The sequence below is a fragment of the Marmota marmota genome, unplaced genomic scaffold (genome assembly GCF_001458135.2).
Source record: "Marmota marmota marmota unplaced genomic scaffold, marMar, whole genome shotgun sequence".
In the NCBI taxonomy this organism is placed as follows: domain Eukaryota; kingdom Metazoa; phylum Chordata; class Mammalia; order Rodentia; family Sciuridae; genus Marmota; species Marmota marmota.
The window spans coordinates 48,308,139-48,322,173 of record NW_025999853.1 but is presented as its reverse complement, the minus strand read 5'-3'; the positions used below and the strand labels follow the sequence as shown (position 1 = coordinate 48,322,173).

The 14,035-nt window shown below is 51.4% G+C and overlaps 2 protein-coding genes across 17 annotated transcripts in view; both read left to right on the top strand.

Annotated features, from left to right (window-relative positions):
• The window catches only part of Arhgef25 (Rho guanine nucleotide exchange factor 25), a 6,861-nt gene extending 1,527 nt beyond the window's left edge, over nt 1-5,334 (top strand). For all 4 annotated transcript variants that reach the window (XM_048806341.1, XM_048806332.1, XM_015483100.2 and 1 more), the window contains 14 exons: nt 1,014-1,228; nt 1,362-1,457; nt 1,538-1,614; nt 1,785-1,851; nt 2,030-2,133; nt 2,342-2,411; nt 2,531-2,620; nt 2,713-2,805; nt 2,997-3,047; nt 3,241-3,318; nt 3,520-3,720; nt 3,949-4,129; nt 4,420-4,631; nt 4,872-5,334. In XM_048806341.1, the coding sequence (XP_048662298.1) occupies nt 1,014-1,228; nt 1,362-1,457; nt 1,538-1,614; nt 1,785-1,851; nt 2,030-2,133; nt 2,342-2,411; nt 2,531-2,620; nt 2,713-2,805; nt 2,997-3,047; nt 3,241-3,318; nt 3,520-3,720; nt 3,949-4,129; nt 4,420-4,631; nt 4,872-4,982 (1,646 nt within the window). In that variant the 3' untranslated portion in view covers nt 4,983-5,334. The remainder of the gene's footprint in view (nt 1-1,013; nt 1,229-1,361; nt 1,458-1,537; nt 1,615-1,784; nt 1,852-2,029; nt 2,134-2,341; nt 2,412-2,530; nt 2,621-2,712; nt 2,806-2,996; nt 3,048-3,240; nt 3,319-3,519; nt 3,721-3,948; nt 4,130-4,419; nt 4,632-4,871) is intronic.
• Nucleotides 5,335-7,001: 1,667 nt separating this feature from the next.
• LOC107140120 (solute carrier family 26 member 10) lies at nt 7,002-14,004 on the top strand. 13 transcript variants are annotated; one of them, XM_048806199.1, is made up of 18 exons: nt 7,004-7,524; nt 7,918-8,028; nt 8,559-8,716; nt 8,909-9,076; nt 9,352-9,504; nt 10,210-10,292; nt 10,441-10,588; nt 10,695-10,808; nt 11,740-11,817; nt 11,905-12,000; nt 12,354-12,460; nt 12,575-12,644; nt 12,716-12,832; nt 12,974-13,007; nt 13,087-13,169; nt 13,259-13,313; nt 13,430-13,536; nt 13,849-14,004. In XM_048806199.1, exons 1-18 carry the CDS (start codon nt 7,182-7,184, stop codon nt 13,885-13,887), a joined length of 2,064 nt encoding a protein of 687 aa, XP_048662156.1. In that variant the 5' UTR covers nt 7,004-7,181; the 3' UTR covers nt 13,888-14,004. The 13 variants fall into 13 exon arrangements, with proteins under 13 accessions (XP_048662163.1, XP_048662165.1, XP_048662145.1 ...); XM_048806263.1 differs by having other exon boundaries at nt 7,161-7,524; nt 8,912-9,076; XM_048806206.1 differs by having other exon boundaries at nt 7,002-7,524; nt 12,974-12,989; nt 13,430-14,004.
• Nucleotides 14,005-14,035: the final 31 nt, after the last annotated feature.

Genomic DNA, 14,035 nt, shown 5'->3' with positions numbered 1-14,035 from the left:
GGGGGCACAAGGCGGGTCGCTGTGCCTGTCCCCGTGTGATTCGGAAAGTGCTGGCAAAATGCGGCTGCTGCTTCGCCCGGGGGGGACGTGGTGAGTGCGAGGTCGTAGGGATCCAATGTTGAGTGGGGTTGCGGGCTGGGGTTCTAGGCATCTGGTTGTCCTGGCCCTAGGGGTTTAGGTGTGTTTTCCAGAAAGTGACTTAATAGATGGTCTGATCTGTAAGGTCTCTTCTACCTTCAGATTTGTATTAGTTCAAGTTAAGAAAACTGGGGAAGGGGCAGGGAACTCCTAACTCTTTCTTATAGTCAATTATATATGAGAAAAACCTACCCACAACCCCCTTAGCCCTAAAATATCTTCACTCAAATCATTTTGTTGAGACTCTACTTCTGAAGAGGGACAGGGAATGGAGGACTGAGGAAGGAGGGGATTCTATAAGAGGCTTTATAAAAACTCAAATCACAGCTCTTCTCAATAGTTGGTCAAAGATAACCCTGATGAACTCTCCTCACTGGCCTCCTCAATTTGGCATGTGCATGTGTTGAGAGGTGGGCTGCAGAAGTCTTTTCTTTTTTATAATGGTTACTGCAATTGAAGGAGGAAGGAGTCTGGGGGTGGCAGATAGACTCTTAGCTCTTTTTCTCCCTTTCCCAGAGAATGGTCTGTACCCATTGGAAGGGGGAGGGTTGTAGAAGAGCAGATGGCTACCCCCAGCTTCCAGTGTCTGCCCAGATGGTTGCCCCCACCCCCATATCTGTGCTATACTTGGGATATGGGGAACCTCCACATGCAATGGGGTTCAAGCTAGAGAGCCAGATATTTACTGTCCTTCCTCCCCAGGGTGCCCTGGTGAAATTTCTATCCTAGCCAACTCAAATGAAGATGTCAAGAGATTGAACCCTGGGAGAGGGGGCTGACTGTCATAGAGAGGAGAACCTGGGAGTTCCCTGGAGACCCTGAGTCTGAAGCTGGAGCAGTATCTATTGCCTCCTTTCTTTTTCGTCCCCCCTTAGAATCCTATTCCATTGCTGGCAGTGAGGGGAGTGTATCAGCTTCTGCTGCCTCTGGTCTGGCTGCCCCCTCTGGCCCCAGCTCTGGCCTCAGCTCTGGGCCCTGTTCCCCAGGCCCTCCGGGGCCAGCTAGTAGCCTGAGAAGATGGTTGGATAATTCCAAACATTGTCTCAGTGTGGAAACTGAGGCAGATGATGGTCAAGCAGGACCATATGAGGTGAGCAGGGAGTGCCACAGAAGCATGTAAGACATCCTTGCATGACACTGGGAGAAAGGGCAAGTTGGGACCATTGGTCATTAGGAGATCCAACTACTATCCCTGCTCTTTGACACTTGACCTCTGGCCCTAGAACTGGATGCTGGAGCCAGCTCTAGCCACAGGAGAGGAGCTGCCAGAATTGACCTTGTTAACCACATTGTTGGAGGGCTCTGGAGATAAGACACAGGTATGAAGAAATGGGTATGGGGAGGCTCCCATCACCAAGAGGTATTCATTTTATTACCCTAAGATGTTCTTTCCTTCCAGCCACCTGAAGAGGAGACTTTGTCTCAAGCCCCTGAGAATGAAGAGGAACAGAAGAAGAAGGCTCTGGAAAGGAGTATGTAAGTGTCCATACCCCCTACCTCAGTTGCAGAACTTCCACAAGACTGTAAATGGAATGACCTCTGAGGTTGGCTGTAGTGATGAAAGGGCTTCTAGTCCAAGAGGGAACTGGCTAAACCAAGAACGTTCCCAGACTCTGAAGTGGGGCACTCTCATCCTTCCCTCCTAGGTATGTCCTGAGTGAACTGGTAGAAACAGAGAAAATGTATGTGGACGACTTGGGGCAGATTGTGGAGGTAGCTCCCTTATCCCTTCCCAACCCTGGTCCACCTGCCCCCTTCCCTTTGCCTGAGAGATGCCTTGGTGCTAGTCTTTCCCACCCTCTCAGTCCTCCCTACTTCTGGACTTCCTGGGGTGGGGGAAACCACCAAGACTGGGCTACATTCTCATGCTTCCATTCCAACCTTCCCACAGGGTTACATGGCCACCATGGCTTCTCAGGGGGTCCCTGAGAGTCTTCGAGGCCGTGACAGGATTGTGTTTGGGAACATCCAGCAAATCTTTGAGTGGCACCGAGAGTGAGTTGTGGAGCCCTGAGAGCCAGGTCCTGGGGAGGGACAATTCGTCTGGTAGTCTCTGTATCTCAGCCTCCAGCCCAATGAGACCAAGGAACGTTTGGAGTTGTAGGGGACACAACTAGGGCATACAGCTGGAAACCAGAGACGTGTTAGAGAGGTAAGGACTCTGAAATGTACTTGACTTACCTTTCTCTACCAACCCTCCCAGCTATTTCCTGCAAGAGCTACAGCGGTGTTTGAAGGATCCTGATTGGCTGGCTCAGCTATTCATCAAACATGTGAGGCTCCAGAGGGTGGGGCTTAGGAGGGGAGGGGCTGGGGAATGGGTTAGTGTGATCTGGAGAAGTGCCCTCCCTCCTAGTTAACCCTACTTTCTTTTCTCTGTTATTCCTGTTAGGAGCGTCGGCTGCATATGTACGTGGTATATTGTCAGAATAAGCCCAAGTCAGAGCACGTGGTGTCAGAGTTTGGGGACAGCTACTTTGAGGTCAGTGGCAGAGGTGCCTTGGGGGAAGGAAGACAGAGAATCAGCATGACCAGGTTTTCCAGGCTGCATAACTACCCTGTCCCTGTCCTCAGGAGCTCAGGCAGCAGCTGGGGCACCGACTTCAGCTCAATGACCTCCTCATCAAACCTGTGCAGCGGATAATGAAATACCAACTGCTGCTCAAGGTCAGGATCACCTTCTCCCGGGGGGGGGGGGGGTTCAGCTGGTTGGGACAGCAGTTTCCTCTGTCATCTCCCCAGGGTTCTCAAGGCTCACCATACTTCTTGGAGGTCCTCACCTGTGTCCTTAGGAGAGGCGGTGAGAGCATTTGATAGTGTCCCATGACCACCCTGAGCATTTCTTCTCTGTATTTTAGGATTTTCTCAAGTATTACAGTAGAGCTGGGATGGATACTGAAGAGCTGGAGGTAAGGACCTCCAGATCCTCAAGGACACACCATATTTGGGAGTTCCTCCAGCCCCATGGGTGGTTTGGAACTGTCTGGTTTTGAGGGGGGGCAGTTGGTGTGGAGATGTGTGAAGAAGCGGCTGGCTGAATAAACCTTTTTTTCCAATAATTCCTCTCTTTGCCCAACAATGTTCCTCTCACCTGCATCCCAGCAAGCCGTAGAGGTCATGTGTTTTGTGCCAAAGCGCTGCAATGATATGATGACTCTGGGGAGACTTCGGGGATTTGAGGTATGGAGATGGGGCAGGAGTCTGGCAGCCCAGTGCTTTTGTATTTGGTTTTGGCACTCTGGAGGTCCTTTTGGAGAATTATCTTCTTCTTTGGGACTGATACCACAATTGGTTGGGAGAACTGAGGAAGGAAGGGAGGGAGGAGCAGACAGTTGCCTTTTTCCTCCTATTGAGCTTAAAGGCCATATTCTTTGGTTCCAGGGCAAACTGACTGCTCAAGGGAAGCTCTTGGGCCAGGACACATTTTGGGTTACGGAACCTGAGGCTCTCGGGCTACTTTCCCCCCGGGGTCGAGAGAGGCGAGTCTTCCTCTTTGAGCAAATCATCATCTTCAGTGAGGCTCTGGGAGGAGGAACTCGAGGTGGCACACAACCTGGATATGTGTACAAGAGCAGCATTAAGGTGGGGAGAGGACAACTGGGATGGGGTGAGGTCTCTGAGATGATATCTGGCTCTTGGATTTGTTGGAGGCATCTGAAGAATCTGGGGACTCTCTCTCTTTTTAAAAAATATTTTTCAGTTGTAGATGGACACATGTAGCTTTTTTCTTTATTTTTATGTGGTGCTGAGGATTGAACCCACTAAGCTGCAGCCCCAGCCCAGGGGACTATCTCTTATTTGCCAATCCAGGTGAGCTGCCTGGGGCTGGAGGGGAACCTCCAAGGTGACCCTTGCCGCTTTGCACTGACCTCCAGAGGGCCAGAAGGTGGGATCCAGCGCTATGTCCTACAGGCTTCAGACCCTACAGTCAGTCAGGCTTGGATCAAACAAGTGGCTCAGATCCTGGAAAGCCAGCGGGACTTTCTCAATGGTGAGGCTCTCATTCCCCCCTCCTCCACATACTCCCTCAGCCCTTTGACCTCTTCAGTCCTTCACCATCCAATCTCTAGCACCTATCTTTTGACTCCAGCTTCTTTCCACTTCCAGTTTTGCGTATTAACTCAAGATTTGGTAACTCAAAATCCTCTAAAGCCCCCAACACTTTACATTGAGAGTCCTTAGGCTAGAGGGAGGGCAAAATTGGAGGATGACACAAACAGCCCTTAAAGAAAGGGACCTGTCTCTGCTGTAACACTCTTTCTGTTCCTCTCTTTGCCTCAGCATTGCAGTCACCCATTGAGTACCAGAGACGGGAAAGCCAGACCAACAGCCTGGGGCGGCTAGGAGGGCCTGGGATAGGGAGCCCTGGGAGAATTCGTACTGGAGACCGGTCTCAAGTCAGCACACACACACCCATCAATGGCTCTCTCCCCTCCCTACTGTTGTTGCCCAAAGGGGAAGTGGCCAGAGCCCCGCTGTCTCTGGACACACAGGTATAAGGAACACAGTTCTCTGTTTAAGCAGAATGGGGAGGGCCTCTTGTTTGTGGATCCCCAACCCCTTCCATATCATTCCTTTCTTCCACCACCTTTTGTGTACCCCTTTCTACTTCTTATCCCTCCATTTACCTTTGGGGAAAGGGGAGGTGACTTGGCTAGGGGATTAAACTGAAAAGAGGAATGAGGGGTAGATTGATGGTCTTTGTTGATCCTCTGACTTGAATCTTTCTTTAGGCCCCTGGTGACAACTCCCAGGCATCCCATGGCTCTTCTCCAGTCCTTCCAACACCAAACACCCCTCCCTGTCAGGCCAGACTTGCCAAGTTGGATGAAGATGAGCTGTAACTGATGAAGGCCACGGGGTGGTGCTGACTCAGCCACCTATTCCCCAAGGAACTTCAGGGCAATCCTCTGGTTTCACTCCAGAGTTCTTCCTTCTTATTATGTCTGCAGGGTGGGCAAGGCTGGGAAAGATGTCAACTCGGAGGACAGTACCTAGATCCAAAAGGACTTCTTTCTAACCCAGGAACCCAGGATCCTTCAGCTCCACCCCTATGCATGCATCATGGTCCCTCCAAAATGAAGATATATGGGTGGTCCAGAGGGAAGCCTGGGGCAGGGGCCAGATAGAAATTATTGGTTTTGGTTTTGATTTTGTTTTTTTCTGTTTTCTGAGAATAAAGGTTTTGTTATATCACTGAGGCTGCTGTCTTAGCAGAGGGAAGGAGAGGCTGCAGTGGGTATGAAGTGTTATGGAAAAGATCAGCTGGCCCCCGTTATTTTAGGAGGGGTTTGGTGAAAGGAGCAGGGCACAAGGTATAAGATAAAAGATACTGTTATCTTTGTCCTTAACTGCAGTTGCAGCATCTCACCAACCAGAGTTGGGACTTTGGGCCACTAGAAAACCCTACATTATTTTTGATGTATTCTCCCTTTTATCCAACCCTTCTTTCCTTCCCATTCACCCTCTGGTCTAGACCCACCAGAAGACTCAGTATCCTGTGACTTCCCATCATTCTTCAAATACCCAGATACTAAAGCACAAAATACCCAATATACCTTTCCTTCTGAGGCCTCTGTGTTCTGCTGATGTAGAATGGGAAGGTAAAGAAGAGCCTGGAGTTTTGAGCCCCTTCCTGACTTGGGTCTTCTTTGCTTTCTGGGAGGTCATAGGGCATGTCCATGCTGCACAGGCAGAGATTTTCTTCAAACCCAGATCCAAGAGTGGAGAGTCCAAAGGGGTCTTCACCCCTACCAACTTCTGGCACAGCCCCTGGAACACAGAGTCAAACATACAGAGATTCACATGCCCTGTTCTGGTCCTGTGCATCTGTATGTCCACTGTGTCCGTTTGTCCCCTGGGTTCCATCACGTGTACTGGGGCTTCCTCAGCAGACAATAGACTGCTGGGGTGGGAGGGTGAGGAGATGCTGGAGTCTCCCTGTGGGCCCCAGGTCCCTCTGGCTGACAATGAAGGGAGGGATCTGTAATGGGGAGACAGGACGTAGGACCCAGATAAGATTTCTGGGGAACAATAGGAGGAATTGAAGAGGGGAGACCCACCCTCTCTGCACCCCACCCCTGGGGCTTTGGGGTCAGGGATGGGGGACCAGAGGTTGATGGGGAGGGGTGCCAAAGATTCTTGTGAATGGAGGAGTGGATAGCAGCAAATAGCAAGATTCTGGAGCTCAGAACCTTTGTTTTTCTTTATGGTCCACAGGGATACATTAGGTGTGTGGTTGACCCCATTGTACTTAGTTTAACCATGCATGTATTTTTGAGTGTCTACTTTGAGAATAGCATTCAGGTATTATGTAATAAGTGTAATAAACAGTAAGTGCTTCAGAGTTTTCGGTTTTTTTTTTTTTTCATTGTTTTGGCACTGAAGATAAAATTTCCTATTAGTTCAATGTTTCCCTTAAATTCAGCCCAGCCACTCCCAGCAGAGGTGTGGGGTAGTAGTTTGTCATTGTCTTTGTCTAATACAGGTAGCTGCTTCCCATTTCAGTAATTTGTGAAACTGTTGAATCCAATAAAGCCCCTTTCTTGTGGCAAGCTGTGCTACCTCAGGATTAGGTCTGGGATGGGACTCCCAACAAGTGCTGAATTTTCATGCTCTGAAACGATGAGAATGCAACCCGTCAGGAAAGGATCAGTGACTCCAGAGGAGCCTGATTCTGTCTCTGCTTAAAGGGCAGACGGTGAAAGGAACCCAGAGTGAAGCGGGGTGTGGTGTGTGGAAATCAAAAAGCTTAGGAGTGTCTGAGAGTGGGTGTTGTTAGTTCACTTGTCTTTTGGCCTGTCTCTGATAGCTACATCTTTCCTCAGCTACCCTCATAGCAGGGCTAGCTGTCAGATCCGGCCAAGGATGTCCGAGGAAACGCCTAACGGGAGGACTCTCCCCTCCCAAGGCTGACCTGAAGGTCCCTGAGAAATGGCGTTCTCCAGGGCCGGATTGGACCCTGCTTCTTGGAGGCGGGACTCTGGGCTAGCCGAGGAAGGTGTATTTAAGACCGTGAGGAGTTGGAAGGAGTCAAAGACAAAATGAGTGGGCTACTGGGTGCCAGGACTTGCTCAAGCCCAGGAGAGGCCTCAGACCTTAAGTACCCACTGGGCACCAGGCTCAGGGAGCCCCTTACCGAGGCTCGGTTCCAGCAGCTCTTCGGGGATGAAGAGCAGGTTCAGGAGCTACCGACTGAGCCCGTCGGGCCAAAGCTGTGCAGGATGTGGAGGAGACCCGCCAGCGCCTGTTCCAGGCCGGGGGCGTGGCGCCTGCTGCAGGCTCGGTTGCCCCCACTGCGCTGGTTGCCCCTCTACCGCTGGCGGGCCTGGCTACTCGGGGATGCTGTGGCCGGAGTGACCGTGGGCGTTGTACACGTACCCCAGGGTGAGAGGCCCCAATACCAGCTTGCGACAGCTCAAACTTTAAAGGGATTCAAGGAGAAGGCATGAGAACCTGGGAATCCGGGAGTGAGGTTGTGGGTTAATGCTCGAGAGAGGGACCAAGAAGGACTGTGGGGTTTCATCCCCACCCCCACCTCTCCTCATCTGCACAATCCTGCGAGACTGGTTCCGCTTCTGGGAACTGAAGAGAGGCATAGGGCTGCCCCCCAGGAGCTTGGCGACACCGATTTTTGACCTTGTCAGCCTCAGGGCCTCCCACGGAGGCCCATTAACCCCTTCAGTTCCCTCATGCCAGCACAGTTTAGTATCCCTGGTGCCAGGACCAGGGCTGGACTCCCCAGCCCTCCGCAGACCTTCCCTTCTATTTCTCCCCCAGGTATGGCTTTTGCCCTCCTGACCTCGGTACCTCCAGTGTTCGGACTCTACACTTCTTTCTTTCCTGTTCTCATCTACAGCCTGCTGGGTACTGGGAGACACCTGTCTACCGGTGAGTAGTCAGGGACTACTAACGACTCTTCTCTTCTTTGGGGGTGAGAATGAACAGGGTTTGAAGCGTCTTTCTTGTAAGCTCCCAGTTCGATTCTCCTCTTCACCTCTTCCACCTTCCCTTCCCTCTGGATGCCACTCTGCCACAGAACTCTGATCCAGGCATACTTGCTGGAGCCGGTGCGGATGAGGGAGTTTACTTGGATATTTTCCCCTCGTGAACTTTTGTTAACATGAACATCTCCAGGACTTGAAGGGGAAGAAGAGATGCGAGACCCCTCACAGGAGCACCCAGTCCAGCGGGAGTCTGCGGAGGGGCAGTTTTTGCTGCCTGGTGCGCTCTCCTTTCCTTCCTGCCCACGGTTTCCTGACAGCTCATTGCCCCCACGATCTTCACTGCGGGCAGCAGTTTTGCTTTCTAGGAGAGCGGGGTCAGGCAGCAGCAACCCTGGCTCCAAACAGCGGAGCCTGGGCTGTTGGCCGTCCGATTCAGCACAGTTGGTGATTTCGCCGTTTGTTCCCCGGCTCCAGGAACTTTCGCTGTACTCAGTCTCATGACGGGCTCCGCGGTAGAGCGGCTGGTGCCCGAACCCCTCAGCCGGAACCTGAGTGGAATCGAGAAGGAGCAGTTGGACGCTCAGCGGGTTGGGGCGGCCGCCGCAGTGGCCTTCGGGAGTGGGGCGCTCATGGTGAGGGAGGATCCCAAGAAGCCCCTGAGGGAATGGAGCCACGCTGGGGCCAGGGGAATTGGACAAAGGAAGAGAGAGGGGGAAATCTTCCGCTCAGGTTCCGCTGGGCTGGGTTGCAGTGGGGAAGCTGGAGCACTGCACCCTGGTGGGTCGGTTCCTACTTCTGTTGGTGAGTGCACATCTTCTCCCCAGCAGCTGGGGATGTTCGTGCTGCAGCTTGGCGTTTTGTCCACCTTTTTGTCGGAACCTGTGGTCAAGGCGCTGACCAGCGGGGCCGCGCTGCACGTGCTTGTATCCCAGCTTCCAAGCCTTTTGGGGTTGTCTCTTCCGCGCCAGATCGGCTGCTTCTCTCTCTTCAAGGTGGGGGTGGGAAAACAGCGGAGAAGAGGCTTCTAGAGGTCTCGGGAAGAGGGAAACCCGAAAAGGGAGAAGAGATGAGGGTGAAGGGGTAGTGTGTGAACGGGAGGAAGGGAAGCGGTTGAAGAACTACAAGGCTACGTGGGGGCGCTGCGGATCTGGAAACCCTGGTGGCATGGGGAGAGAAGGCCTTGCCTGGTCTGGTGGGTGGGCGCTGGGGCAGAGAGGGGGCAGTCAAACGTGGCAGGTGGCCCTTTGCTCACGGCCCCTGCCCACAGACGCTGGCAGCTGTGCTCACATCGCTGCCCCGGAGCAGTCCAGCCGAACTGACCATATCGGCTCTCAGCCTGGCGCTGCTTGTGCCGGTCAAGGAATTGAACGTGAGATTCCGAGACAAGCTACCTACCCCGATTCCAGGGGAAATCGTCATGGTGAGGATGGCCTAGGGGCCTTCTTGACTCCTTGCCCCTCACGTACCCCGCCTATCCTGTAGGAACTGGCTGCTGCCGCCCCCTTTTGAAATTCAGAGACATCACAAGCGAGAGGTCCTGCACACAGTCATACTTTTCTAGGCCTCCTCCCACAACAGTTTGACCCTGAAGAATCCCCATCCTCACTGTATCACTCCTCTCTCAGAGCCCCCTCTAGAACTCTTTAGAACGCCTTCTTCCTCCTTGCAGAGCCCCCTTGCGGTTTCCCTCGCTTCAGCACCTCCTCTCACCGCTCCTCATGGGATCCTTCACTGTAATTCAGTGTATCTCCCTTTCTACTCTTTACCTAGGTTGCTCTCTTCCCACTTAAATAAATATCTCCACACTATTTACATGTGGACATTTACATGTCTCCACAGATTCCCCACATATGGCCAGATATGGTCCAGCTTCCCTGCTTAAAATGGCTGTTGCACCTCTTGATATTCTTTATCTTCATAGGAACTCCCTCTTACTTCTCCATAGCTCTAGGCTTACCTCATTATTCTTTCCCATGCCCACACTCCTTCACTCTAAATGAGTTAGCTGTCAAACATCCATTCCAAACTGCCTAGACCTGCATGTGACCCTCTTTCATGCTGAGCCCCTTCTAGCTTTGCCATGGGCCCCATCTCCTCCTAGACCCCAATGTGGTGTCTTCCCCAGGTGCTTTTGGCCTCCGTGCTCTGCTTCACCTCTTCCCTGGACACAAAATACAACGTTCAGATAGTGGGGCTGTTGCCTGAAGGGTAAGAGAGAATGAAAAGACACAAGTACTTTTTTCTCCCACCTTTCTCACCAATATCTCCTCTTGTCCTGCCCCACCCTATTTGCTCTGCCTCCTCTATCTCCCTGCAGCACCCAACCTATCCTTACCATGGATGCCTCCCTTTCCAGATTTCCCCAACCCCTCCTCCCCAGTCTGGCTGAGCTGCCCAGGATTCTGGCTGACTCGCTTCCCATCGCACTGGTTACCTTTGCTGTGTCGGCCTCCCTGGCCTCCATGTATGCAGACAAGTATAGCTACACTATTGACCCCAACCAGGTATGACTCCAACTGTATAACTATAATAAGTATAGCCCTATTTAGAAGACACCCCGTTAGCCTTATTCCCCTATGTATCTCTCTTCATCTCACTGCATCTCTCCAGGAGCTCTTGGCCCATGGCGTCTCCAACCTCATCTCCTCCTTCTTCTCTTGCTTTCCCAACTCTGCTTCACTGGCCACAACGAGCCTACTAGTGGACGCTGGTGGGAATACACAGGTAAGAGGGTGTCCTTAGGTGAGGAGAGACATTCAGGCTGGGATGGCTATAATGGAGAAACAGATTTGTAGATACCCCAATAGCATCTATAGAGAGGAGAATGGGAATCAGAGGGAGGATGAGTGAGGGGATGGGATTATAGAGAGGAGAGAGAGATGATAACAAGGCTCCATAGAGACCTTTGTAGAGTTTAAACACTGAAAAAGTCTATGGTGCCCCAGATCTAATATAAATAAACACAACACTAAACTACAAGTCTAAGAGATGAAATTGTTTTTTTCTACTGGGGTATCTGGGGTTGGGGAAATCTGGAAAGGGAGGCATCCATGGTAAGGATAGGTTGGGTGCTGCAGGGAGATAGAGGAGGCAGAGCAAATAGGGTGGGGCAGGACAAGAGGAGATATTGGTGAGAAAGGTGGGAGAAAAAAGTACTTGTGTCTTTTCATTCTCTCTTACCCTTCAGGCAATAGCCCCATGAGGACATTTTGTTTAGAAAGAAGTATCACATTTCAAAGTCTTCCCCTAATATTTTTTTTCCTCATTCTGCTGATGCTCTAAGCAGTGATTAGCCTGCTTATAGGGTGATTAAACAGTGGCTTTTAAGATGGAGGTAGGCTGCAAAAATAGGAATCTTAATAAATGAACCAAAATAGGAAACAAAACAGATAAACTACATAACATCTGGGTTAGTCTGGAGAATTATGGACATTTAATTGGGGGAAAGGGAGGGATGTTGATAGCTGAATATCAAGTAGGAGGTTAGGAGTGTGGTCTACCCATGTGGAAAGAGGTTTGGGAGGAGGGGGACTTCTGAGGAAGATGAAGCAGAGCAGGCAGAGAGACCAGCTCTCTCATGGGGGTGAGGGATGCTACTGGGGTATCTACCAATCTTCTACCTGCCTTCCTTTTTTCCATCCCTCCTTCCCGCTAGTTGGCAGGCCTCTTCTCCTGTATAGTTGTCCTTTTGGTGCTGCTGTGGCTGGGACCCTTCTTCTACTATCTGCCAAAGGTAGGGGGCTGAAGAGGCATGGCCATATCAGGGGTGGTGGTGTATTCCAGGACATTGTGGCAGTCAGCCCACCTCCTCTGCCCCAAGGCTGTCCTGGCTTGCATCAACATCTCCAGTATGCGCCAGATGTTCTTCCAGATGCAGGAACTTCCACAGCTATGGCACATCAGTCGCATGGACTTTGTGAGAAGTGGTGGCATTACCCCAGATTGCCCCTTTCATCTTCCCAGCATCCTCTGTATCCCCAGTCTCTACCATGGGCCAATGCTAACTGTCCTAAGTCCTTCAACTCATCCTCCACCACCACATACACTTCCTAAAACCATTTAAAGGGTGGGGTCTGAACTCCTCAGAATATTTGTAACCTCCCAACTGGCACAAGGTCCCAGGTGTATATCAGTGAGTCAGTCCTGCCTCTTCCTTCTACCATGCTTCCTACTTTTTTCTGCGTCCCCCTTTCCCTCACTTGCCTTAGTAGTCACTGCCATTGGATCAGTCTTTCTTCTGGGCAGTCCACCCCTATTTGTGTCCTACAGGCTGTGTGGATAGTCACATGGGTAGCTGTAGTGACACTGAATGTGGACCTGGGTCTGGCCGTGGGTGTGATCTTCTCCATGATGACAGTGGTCTGCCGCACGCAAAGGTAGGCAAAAAGATGGGCAGAGTTGAGATGAGGAGAGGGAGAGACCAGGTATGAGGGGTAACTCTCTGGTCAGACCAGGTTAGGCTGAAAATCTGACCCCAGCTTTTTCCCTAGGGTCCAGTGCCTAGCACTTGGATTGGCTGAGGGAACAGAACTCTACCGGCCACTCAGAGAGAGCCATAGGGTGAGTGGGCTTTGGCCAAAAAAGGAAGAGAATATTAGACCTGGATGTTTCTATGACCCTCTCGCTTTTAGCTCCTCCAGGTCCCAGGTCTCTGTATCTTGAGATATCCAACACCACTCTACTTTGGGACTCGTGGGAACTTTCGCCGCATCTTGGAGTGGCATCTGGGGCTTGGAGAAGGAGGCAAGGTAAGGAACTTGGCCAAGGAGCAGAGTGAGTCTTCTGGGATTTGAAAGCAGATATGTTCTGAGGTGGGTTGTTGTGCTCAAAAGGTGTATACATTCATGCTTATTTTGGGGGTCGTGGTGGCCACTCTTCTCTATTTATAGGCATCTCCAAAGCCAGATAACTTACCAGACACAGGTAAGATGGGATGACACGGAGGGAGATTTGGGCATGACCCATGCTGGTATCTTGGTACTCCTGCCTTCTCCCATCCTAGTTGCTGAGCCTGTCAGAGTTGTGGTCCTAGACTTCAGTGGTGTCACCTTTGCAGATGCTGCTGGGGCCAGGGAAGTGGCACAGGTGAGGGAGGGGGTAGGTTGACGAAAACCCATTTATCATCCTGTTTATATTCTGATTTGGGATTCAACCCCTCTGCTTCATCTCTGCAGCTAGCTAGCCGATGCAGGGATGTAGGGATCCACCTTCTCCTAGCTCAATGTAATGGTGAGTGGTATGGAGGATGGAGGGACTGTTGACTAGAGAATGACTGGACACTTGGGGAATAAAAGAGAACACAGTGTGGATCTAGGGCCCCAGAGCCTGATACTTTCCTTACACAGCCTCTGTGCTGGAGACACTGGCCCGGGCAGGAGTCTTGGACAGAGTGACCCCACAACAGCTGTTTGTGAGTGTCCAGGATGCAGCTGCTCATGCCTTGGAGAAACTGGTAAGGGGCAGCAGCGTCTGGAGTGGGAGCCAGGAGGTGCTACACTAGGACAAGGGGGTGAGGCAGGTGAGTGCCTGAAGATTCAGAGAGTTTCAGGAAAGGTTTCAGTGAAGAAGGAAGATCATGAAGGACAGGATGGGGAAGAGATGATTAGCAGATTCAAGACAAGTCAGGAAAACTGGGCCAAGCTATGAGTGAAGAAACAAAGAACTAACGTTCCAAAGTGGGTGGTGTGCCACTCAGAGCATTGCCAAATCTCCATGAGGGAAGGGGTACTCAAACTATTCCCAACCTGTCCACTCTCGTCTCCAGGAACTCACTGGCTCAACGATTTGCACAGTATGGATATGACCATGTCACTTGGAGTATGAAGGTCTCCAATGATGTGTGTCTATGTGTGTGTTTGAAGAAGGCCATGATCCTTCAGCTCCCTTACCTAATGTAATGAATAAAATGAAGCTGAAACCCTCTGGGATCCATGAAGTGGGTCTGGATGTTT

Coding starts and splice junctions, on each gene's coding strand:
- LOC107140120 (XM_048806188.1), top strand. CDS start 7,182: ATGAGTGGGCTACTGGGTGCCAGGACTTGCTCAAGCCCAGGAGAGGCC. Junction 10,589..10,694: donor ACACTATTGACCCCAACCAG/GTATGACTCCAA, acceptor GCATCTCTCCAG/GAGCTCTTGGCCCATGGCGT. Junction 12,001..12,353: donor ACATCAGTCGCATGGACTTT/GTGAGAAGTGGT, acceptor TGTGTCCTACAG/GCTGTGTGGATAGTCACATG.